Source organism: Rhinopithecus bieti, unplaced genomic scaffold (genome assembly GCF_001698545.2).
Source record: "Rhinopithecus bieti isolate Rb0 unplaced genomic scaffold, ASM169854v2 scaffold_31787, whole genome shotgun sequence".
Lineage (NCBI taxonomy): Eukaryota > Metazoa > Chordata > Mammalia > Primates > Cercopithecidae > Rhinopithecus > Rhinopithecus bieti.
Genome location: NW_016814655.1, coordinates 4,029,099 through 4,039,078, shown reverse-complemented (window position 1 = coordinate 4,039,078; position 9,980 = coordinate 4,029,099). Strand labels below are relative to the sequence as shown.

At 41.0% G+C, this 9,980-nt stretch overlaps 1 protein-coding gene across 1 annotated transcript in view; it reads left to right on the top strand.

The window, feature by feature from the left end:
* TAF5 (TATA-box binding protein associated factor 5) overlaps positions 1-9,700 on the top strand; it is a 20,079-nt gene extending 10,379 nt beyond the window's left edge. Inside the window, exons 3-8 of the mRNA XM_017851838.1 lie at positions 2,011-2,326; positions 3,383-3,546; positions 3,659-3,794; positions 5,481-5,601; positions 7,286-7,415; positions 9,360-9,700. Of these exons, the coding sequence (XP_017707327.1) occupies positions 2,011-2,326; positions 3,383-3,546; positions 3,659-3,794; positions 5,481-5,601; positions 7,286-7,415; positions 9,360-9,528 (1,036 nt within the window). The 3' untranslated portion in view covers positions 9,529-9,700. The remainder of the gene's footprint in view (positions 1-2,010; positions 2,327-3,382; positions 3,547-3,658; positions 3,795-5,480; positions 5,602-7,285; positions 7,416-9,359) is intronic.
* The last annotated feature ends 280 nt before the right edge of the window (positions 9,701-9,980 follow it).

Here is a 9,980-nt window from a genome sequence, read left to right as displayed (position 1 = left end):
AAAAAAAAAAAAAAAAACTAAGAAAGGCTGATGACAGAACTTCTACTCTAGAAGCTAATTTCTCTTTAAAGTACCGTCATCGAAACACTCTATTCTTGGCAGCATAGACATTGTCACTTAAAAAAACAAAAACAAGCCAGCCGCAGTGGCTCACACCTGTAATCCCAGCACTTTGGGAGGCCGAGGCGGGCGGATCACCTGAGATCAGGAGTTCAATATCAGCCTGGGCAATATGGTGAAACCCTGTCTCTATTGAAAAGATAAAATTAGCTGGGCGTGGTGACACATGCCTGTAATCCCAGCTACTTGGAAGGCTGAGGCAGGAGAATCACTTGAACCTGGGAGGCGGAGGATGCAGTGAGCCAAGATTGCGCCATTGCACTCCGGCCTGGGCAACAAGAGTAAATCTCCATCTCACCAAAAAAATAAAAAATAAAAAAATTAAAAAAACAAAAACATAGCCTGGGCAAAAGAGCGAGATCCTGCTTCTACAAAAAGTAAACAAAAATTGAGCCGGGTACGGTGGCTGATGCCTGTAATCCCTCGCTTTGGGAAGCTGAGGTGGGCAGATTGCCTGAGCTCAGGAGTTCGAGACCATCCTGGCCAACATGGTGAAACCCCATCTCTACTAAAATACAAAAAATTAGCCGGCCATAGTGGCGCGTGCCTATAGTCCCAGCTGCTCAGGAGGCTGAAGCATGAGAATTACTTGAACCCCGGAGGCGGAGATTGCAGTGAGCCGAGATCACATAAACAAAAATTAGCCAAGTATGGTGGCACAGCAGTCCTAGGTACTGGGGAGACGGAGGCAGGAGGAATCCCTGAGCCCAGGAGTTTGAGGCTGCATTGAACCACTGCACTCCAGGTTGGGCTTCAGAGCAAGAACCTGTCCCTAAAAAAGAAGGAAAAACCTTTTTGCTCTTCCAGTCTCATGGTGTAGCTGTCTCCCCACATAGGAAGCTGGAATATCATAGGGGATTCTCTGTCTTTCCTTTATGGACAGTCTTATCCCTTGCCAGGACCCCCATCACCACAGGAGGATAATGGGCAGTTACTGATATAAGAGGTGGAGATTTCTAATTTTATTCAAATCTTCGATCATATATTGATGAGTTGTAGTGGGGTAACATAGTTAACAGTTTAGAAATCTGTTGGCTATCTTTTTCAGAGCTGGAGCCCTAATATGTTTAGTTATTGTTTTAAAAATGTTTTTGCATTGGTTGCTCTTTTTAGTGAATGCTAAATATATTGTCTTTAATTTTACTTTCTTAGGAAAATTAAGAGTTGTAAAAACACAAGTACATTTAAATTTACTAGTTGTTATCAAGGCTAAAGGCTTTATTTTATTGTCTTTGGTAATAGTAAGTGGAAGTACTCATTGATTGGTATCAGCAGTGAGTACTTCCACTAAGTTTGTTGTTTAGTGATCATATTAAAGTATTGATATTTTAAAAATATGTCTGGTTTCCTATATTTCCAGTGAATATAGGAAATCATTAAAAATGATGGGTTTTATGAGAATGTTATGTATTGATTATTGTTGAGAGGCTGAGTAATGTGTACACTGAGTTCATTATATTCTTTTCTATTGTATACTTTTGAAATTTTCATAATAAAACTTTTAAAAGTGGGTTTTGAGAAACCATAACATTTAGTAAAGCAAGGGTTCTTATATTTTCAAATGTCTACCAGTTTCTTTTAAATGCCTCCATTCTAAAGAAACTGTCTACCAATGGTGGGTATATTATTTTTCACTTAGGATATTTAAATTCTTTTCTTAAAATGTTTGTGATACATTTCAGTAGAGATTTATATTTGTTCATTTTTAGAATAAATTCAGAAACTGAATTATAGTCATTTTGAAATGAGTTACTTCTTATCCTACAGTTTAGTTCAGGATTTTTTAGACTACTATACTGAAAATATTCTGGGATGGTTTATAAGTATATGGGGGAGAGGCAGATCCCTTAATGATTACATTGAAAATGACTTTTAAAATCACTGAAACAGGTTCCATGGAGATCAGGAATGTTATTACCAGGATGACCTACGTGTATTATCTAGTCTTACCAAAAAGGAACACATGAAAGGGAATGAGACCATGTTGGATTTTCGAACAAGTAAATTTGTTCTGCGTATTTCCCGTGACTCGTACCAACTCTTGAAGAGGCATCTTCAGGAGAAACAGAACAATCAGATATGGAACATAGTTCAGGAGCACCTCTACATTGACATCTTTGATGGGATGCCGCGTAGTAAGCAACAGATAGATGCGATGGTGGGAAGTTTGGCAGGAGAGGCTAAACGAGAGGCAAACAAATCAAAGGTATGGGAATGAACCTAAGAACTCTATAATGCAGATTATGAAAAATTGTAGCATTTCCATCTACATAAGTTACACATTTTTCTTGTAGCTAGCTTGGGAACGATGTTTTGTTTGTTTGTTTTGTTTTGAGACAGTTTTGCTCTTGTCACCCAGGCTGGAGTGCAATGGCGTGATCTCAGCTCACTGCAACCTCCACCTCGCAGGTTCAAGTGATTCTCCTGCCTCAGCTTCCCGAGTAGCTGGGATTAGAGGCACACGCCACCACACCCGGCTAATTTTTGTATTTACTTTAGTAGAGAGGGTTTCACCATGTTGGCCAGGCTGGTCTCAAACTCCTGACCTCAGATGATCCACCCGCCTCCGCCTCCCAAAGTGCTGGGATAACAGGCATGAGCTACTGTGCCTGGCCGCTTGGCAACAATTTTATACTGTATATAAAATTTTGTGTTCTAAGGGTGATGTTAATATGTGACAATTTGGGTATGGTTGCATTTTATAGAACCCTGAATGCAGTGGCTGAAACAAAGAATTTTTCTCCCATAAAATGAATTTCAGAGGAAGGCCTTCCAGGGCTGGCATGAAGGCTCCACAATGCCATAAAGGTCCCTGGCTCCTTCTAGTTTCTGGTCCACCATCTTTAGAATGTGGCTTTCTTCTTTGTGCTCACAAATGGCTATTGCAGTTTCAGCATTGCAGCTCCATTCCAAGAAGGAAGAAGGGGGAGGACAAAAGGCATATCTGTGCTGAAGCTTTCCCTTTTTAATCAGGAAAACAATTTTTTTTTATACAACTGTACCCAATATACTTATATGGACATTCCTAGCTGCAAGGGAGCCTGGAAGCAGAAATGATTTAACTGAGCACATTGCTACTCCAATAAAATCAGGGTTCTGTTAGTAAGGAAAAAGGGGAGAATGGCTATTGGGTAGACAAGTACAGAACCCTGCTTCAGAGTGTAAATTACTATTTTGTGATTGTAATTTATCCTATCAAGATGTAAAATGGGTATATTAATGAACAAATAATTTAAAAAATGTTGACTCTTTTGACTTGTAGGTATTTTTTGGTTTATTAAAAGAACCAGAAATTGAGGTACCTTTGGATGATGAGGATGAAGAGGGAGAAAATGAAGAAGGAAAACCTAAAAAGAAGAAGCCTAAAAAAGATAGTATTGGATCCAAAAGCAAAAAACAAGATCCCAATGCTCCACCTCAGAACAGGTGAGGAAAAAGCTTCAGGAACTTGTGTGTGGAGGTATGAGACAATATGTTATAGAGAGTTCAAGTTTGTTAATAGTCAAAAGGTAATTTTGACTCTCTTTTTCTTTCACAGAATCCCTCTTCCTGAGTTGAAAGATTCAGATAAGTTGGATAAGATCATGAATATGAAAGAAACCACCAAACGAGTGCGCCTTGGGCCAGACTGCTTACCCTCCATTTGTTTCTATACATTTCTCAATGCTTACCAGGTTGGTAAACTAATTGGGCGATTTCTGCCTGGAGAGTCATGTAGAATGATGATTTACCATTAAGAGAGAAACAAATGTGTTAGCTAAAATGGAGTTTTGTTATTTAAACTCTGTTTTTTTTTTTTTTTGAGACGGAGTCTCGCTCTGTCGCCCAGGCTGGAGTGCAGTGGCGCAATCTCGGCTCACTGCAAGTTCCGCCTCCCAGGTTCATGCCATTCTTCCGCCTCAACCTCCCCAGCAGCTGGGACTACAGGCACACACCGCCACGCCCGGCTAATTTTTTGTATTTTTAGTAGAGATGGGGTTTCACTGTGTTAGCCAGGATGGTCTCGATCTCCTGACACTGTGATCTGCCCACCTCGGCCTCCCAAAGTGCTGGGATTACAGGCGTGAGCCACCACGCCCGGCCTTTAAACTCTTAATATAATTTAAAGACAGCAGTCAGGAAAAGAGAATTGGATACTACACAGAATAGAAGGCAATGTTTAATGGCGTTTGTTTCACTGATCAGAATTCTGCTAGCCTTTGAGGAGTAGCAAATTGTGGTTCATCTCTGTTGAACTTGGTTTAAGTACTTACGTAAACTTATTTATCAATTTTTTTTTTTTTTTTTTTTAAGACAAGAGTCTTGTGCTGTCACCCAGGGTGGAGTGCAGAGGTGAGATCTCGGCTCACTGCAACCTCTGTCTCCCAGGTTCAAACATTTCTTGTGCCTTAGCTGCAGCCTCCTGAATAGTTGGGATTACGGGCACCCGCCACCATGCCCGGCTAATTTTTGTATTTTTAGTAGAGATAGGGTTTTGCCATGTTGTGCAGGCTGGTTTTGAACTCCTGACCTCAAGTGATCTGGCCGCGTCGGCCTCCCAAAGTGCTGGGATTACAGGTGTGAGCCACCATGCCCAGTCATATAAACTTTATTATTTTAATTTAATTTAATTTTTTTGAAATAGAGTCTCGCTCTGACACCCAGGCTGGAGTGTGGTGGTGTGATCTCGGCTCACTGCAACCTCCGCCTCCCAGTTCAAGTGATTCTCCTGCCTCAGCCTTCTAAGTAGCTGGGATTACAGGCATGAGCCACCATGCTTGGCTAATTTTTGTATTTTCAGTAGAGACGGGGTTTCACCAGGTTGGCCAGGCTGGCCTCAAATTCCTGAGCTCAGGTGATCTACCCGCCTCAGCCTCTCAAAGTGCTGTGATTACAGGCATGAGCCACCACGCCTGGCCAAACTTAATATTTTATTTTATTTATTTATTTATTTTTTGAGACAGAGGCTAGAGTGCAATGGCATGATCTCGGCTCACTGCAACTTCTGCCTCCTGGGTTCAAGTGATTTTCTTGCGTCAGCCTCACAAGTAGATGGAATTACAGGTGCCCACCACCCTGCCCAGCTAATTTTGGTATTTTTAGTAGAGATGGGGTTTCCCCATGTTGGCCAGGCTGGTCTCGAACTCGCAACCTCAGGTGATCCACCTGCCTCGGCCTCCCAAATTGTTGGGATTACAGGCGTGAATCACTGTGCTTGGCCAATATTTTAAATCAAGTATTTAAAAAGTCTTTATATATTCCTTAAAATAGGGTGTTGAGGATATATTTAGTATAGTGTGAAGATGATTAACATTTGCTTCCTATTCTGTACTCTGAATACCCTAAAATAGTATTGTTTAGTCTAAACCTTTTATTGGCAGGGTCTCACTGCAGTGGATGTCACTGATGATTCTAGTCTGATTGCTGGAGGTTTTGCAGATTCAACTGTCAGAGTGTGGTCTGTAACACCCAAAAAGCTTCGTAGTGTCAAACAAGCATCAGGTAACTGAGATGACCTTTTGAATGTGAACTTGCCATTAGTCTACACCAATCTTGATTCCATGGAAAATACACAGAAGATTGTGTTCTTTACAGAAATTTACTTGATTTTACTTTAACTCAAGATTCTAACATTCCCAACAGTGAAAAAAGCTTTGGAGTGACTGGGATACTAGACTGGTTTAATTTCTTTAGGCCTCAGTTTTCTCATCTGTAGAATGAGTATTAGGCTAAAAAACTTAAAGTTAAAAATCTAACATTTTATGATTGCTTATAAATCTTGAAAATCTTTAAATAAGGGATGGTACTTCCTGTTTTAGCCATAAAATGGCTAACAAAGAACAAATAAGGTCAGGATTTTATTTGAAAGTTTTTTTGTTTTTGTTTTTTTGAGACAGAGTCTCGCCCTGTCACCCAGGCTAGAGTGCAGTGGTGCAGTCTTGGCTCACTACAGCCTCCACCTCCCAGTTTCAAGAGATTTTCCTGCCTTAGCCTCCCCAGCTCCCCAGTAATTGGGATTACAGGTGCCCACCACCATGCCCAGGTAATTTTTTTTTTTTTTTTTTTTTTTTTTTTTGAGACGGAGTCTCGCTCTGTCTCCCGGGCTGGAGTGCAGCGGCCGGATCTCAGCTCACTGCAAGCTCCGCCTCCCAGGTTCACGCCATTCTCCTGCCTCAGCCTCCCGAGTAGCTGGGACTACAGGCGCCCGCCACCGCGCCCGGCTAGTTTTTTTTGTATTTTTTAGTAGAGACGGGGTTTCACTGTGTTAACCAGGATGGTCTCGATCTCCTGACCTTGTGATCCGCCCGTCTCGGCCTCCCAAAGTGCTAGGATTACAGGCTTGAGCCACCGTGCCCGGCTAATTTTTGTATTTTTAGTAGAGATGGGGTTTCACCATGTTGGCCAGGCTGGTCTCGAACTCCTGACCTCAAGTGATCCGCCTGTGTGGCCTCCCAAAGTGCCAGAATTATACGTGGCTCACTGCAACCTCTGCCTCCCGGGTTCAAGCGATTTTCCTGCCTCCACACCCGGCCTGAGATAAAGTTTATTATTTAAATAAAACAATGTATTTTAAATTATTTTAATAAGTCTATAGGGTTTTTTTATTTTTATTTTTAGATGGGGTCTCACTGTGTTGCCCAGGCTAGAATGCAGTGGTGTGATCACGGCTCACTGCAGCCTCCAATCCCTGGGCTGAAGTGATCCTCCCACTTCAGCCTCCTGAGTAGCTGGGACTACAGGTGTGTGCAACCACACTGGCTAATTTTTTATTTTTTATAGAGACAGGGTTTCTCCATGTTGTCCAGGCTGGTCTCGAACTCCTGGGCTCAAGCAATCTGCCTACCTTAGCCTCCCAGAGTTCTGAGATTACAGGTGTGAGCTGCCATGCCTGGCTCATAGTTTTCATTTTTGTGAAACACTGTGGCATAGTGAGCAAAACCGAGTTTCAGTCCTGGTTCCCACACTGAGTAGCTGTGTGCACTCTAGCAAATTATCTGTTCTGAATGTCAATTTCTTCTCTTATATGCTGAGATGATACCACCTAATTTAGAGGAATTAGCACAGTGTGGTTGGTATATAGGAGGAAATTTTCAAATGTCAATTCCTCTCCTGAACTGTGGTATGATTACTTTAAAAGTTTTGATGAATGTACTTTTAAAACATCAATATTTCTCGACCATTTTAGATCTTAGTCTTATAGACAAAGAATCAGATGATGTCTTAGAAAGAATCATGGATGAGAAAACAGCAAGTGAGTTGAAGATTTTGTATGGTCACAGTGGGCCTGTCTATGGAGCCAGCTTCAGTCCGGATAGGTAAAATACAAACAATAAAAATTAAATACTGCTATGTTATATTGAAATTATATAAAAGTCAACTACTGGAAACATTATGCAAATACTGGGAAAATTCTGATAAAAATCTCATGGCTGTCGTTCATTATCTTTTAGAATTTTGCCGTTTGCTAATTCATCTTTGAATCCTGATGTTTGTACACGGTAGCAATTTAATGTATACTCTTTTTTTTTTTTTTTAGACGGAGTTTCACTCTTGTTGCCCAGGTTGGAGTGCAATGGAGTGATCTCAGCTCACCGCACCCTCTGCCTCCTGGGTTCAAGTGATTCTCCTGGCTCAGCCTCCCGAGTAGCTGGGATTACAGACCTGCGCCACCACACCTGGCTAATTTTGTATTTTTAGTAGAGATGGGGTTTCTCCATGTTGGTCAGGCTGGTCTTGAACTCTCAACCTCAGGTGATCTGCCCACCTTGGCCTCCCAAAAGTGCTGGGACTACAGGCGTGTGCCCAGTCTGTATACTCAAATTTATAGAATCAAAATGCACAGTTTCAGGGCTTACTGGTTTTAAAAATTAGCTTTGGTATTTTTTTTTTTATTTTATTTTATTTGTTACCCAATGGTAAATAACCAACCAAAGCTTTAGTTTTATAGAACTCCATTAGGGGTTGAAATGCTTCACTGGGTCCCTGCATTGTGTCTTCTGGCTGCTTCATCAAATTTAAGACAGATTCCTGACATTAATGGCATATTAGCTAGTAATTGAGGATTTATCTTTCTATAATCAAAAGTACTAAGAGTAAATGAAAAAGGAAATTCGAAATTGGTTTTGTTTCCCTTTAGGTGTATGATTATAATGTCATCCTATGTGTATAGGTATTTGCCTATTTTTCATGATCTCTAACACTGTAAAAATGGGGGGAGGGTGTTTTGTATTCATAATACCCTTAGTATATTACTTGGATAGATAATAACTTTCAGGCCAGGGACAGTGGCTCACGCCTGTAATCCCAGTATTTTGGGAGGCCAAGACTGGCGCATCACCTGAGATCAGGAGTTCGAGACCAGCCTGGCCAACATGGGAAACCCCGTCTCCACTAAAAGTACAAAAATTAGCAGGGCATGGTGGTGCCCGCCTGTAATCCTGGCTACTTGGGAGGCTGAGGCAGGAAAATCACTTGAACCTGGGAGGCGGAGGTTGCAATGAGCCGAGATCGTACCACTGCACTCCAGCCTGGGCAAGAAGAGCTAAACTCCATCTCAAGAAAAGAAGAAAAGAAAAAAAGATAATAGCCTTCCATTCATCAAGATTTCATCATTATGAAACTTTGAGAATTAGGTTTTTTGTTGTTTGATAAGGTTTTGCCAGATGATACATTTTTACTTGAGGGAAACGTCTGATTTCAGTGAAAATTGTAATACCTTCTGACTACCAATCTGTTGTGTTTATCCTTGAAAAAGGTAGAGAATTATTAGCATGTCTATGGTGTTTTTTTTTTTCTTCAAAAGACATTTCCTTTTTAATTCTTAAATAGCTTACACAGCATAGGAAAATAGCATCTTTATTTTAGGGTCAAAAATTGTTGAGTTTTAAGTGACATAACACATTTCTTAAACTTTCTCAATTGACCTTACTTGACTCTACTTTGTTAATTACCCCGGTACTTTTTTCTTGTAAAGAACTGATTTTCCGTAAGTTTCTGTATCATCTTACCTCATTCAGTAGGTGTTCGGTATATGTAGAGTGTCAGAGCTAACATAGTAGTTCTTTCAGTTGATATCTACTGTGAATTGCATGAATGAATTAAAAGTGAGATATAGCATGTTAGCTATATTTAATATATTCAAATGTATGTAAAATATTCAAGTGTATATAAAATATTTAATGTATTCAAATGTATATAAAACTGGACGGGTGACCAAAGGTTACTCTGGGAGTCAAATATATCACCTTCTCTTCTCTCAGGAACTATCTGCTTTCCTCTTCAGAGGATGGAACTGTTAGATTGTGGAGCCTTCAAACATTTACTTGTTTGGTGGGATATAAAGGACACAACTATCCAGTATGGGACACACAATTTTCTCCATATGGATATTATTTTGTGTCAGGGGGCCATGACCGAGTAGCTCGGTAAGAACACTGATCTTACGAGTGGGTGTATTCAATGAACAGAATGGTTTCTTGTTGGGAATTACAGCAGCCAGCCAAATTCATTTACACTTCCATTGTTGAGGATCAACTTTCTGAGAAGCTTTTGCATTTATAACTTATTTGAAATTGGGGCCGGGCGCAATGGCTCACGCCTGTAATCCCAGCACTTTGGGAGGCCGAGGTGGGCGGATCACCTGAGTTCAAGAGTTCGAGACCAGCCTGGTCAACGTGGTGAAACCCTTTCTCTACTAAAAATACAAAAATTAGCTGGGCGTGGTGGTAGTCGCCTGTAATCCCAGATATTCAGGAGGCTGAGGCAGGAGAATCGTTTGAACCCAAGAGGCAGAGGTTGCAGTGAGCTGAGATCGCACCATTGCACTCCGGCCTGGGGGCAGGAGCGAGACTTCGTCTCAAAAAAAAAAAAAGATAAATTCT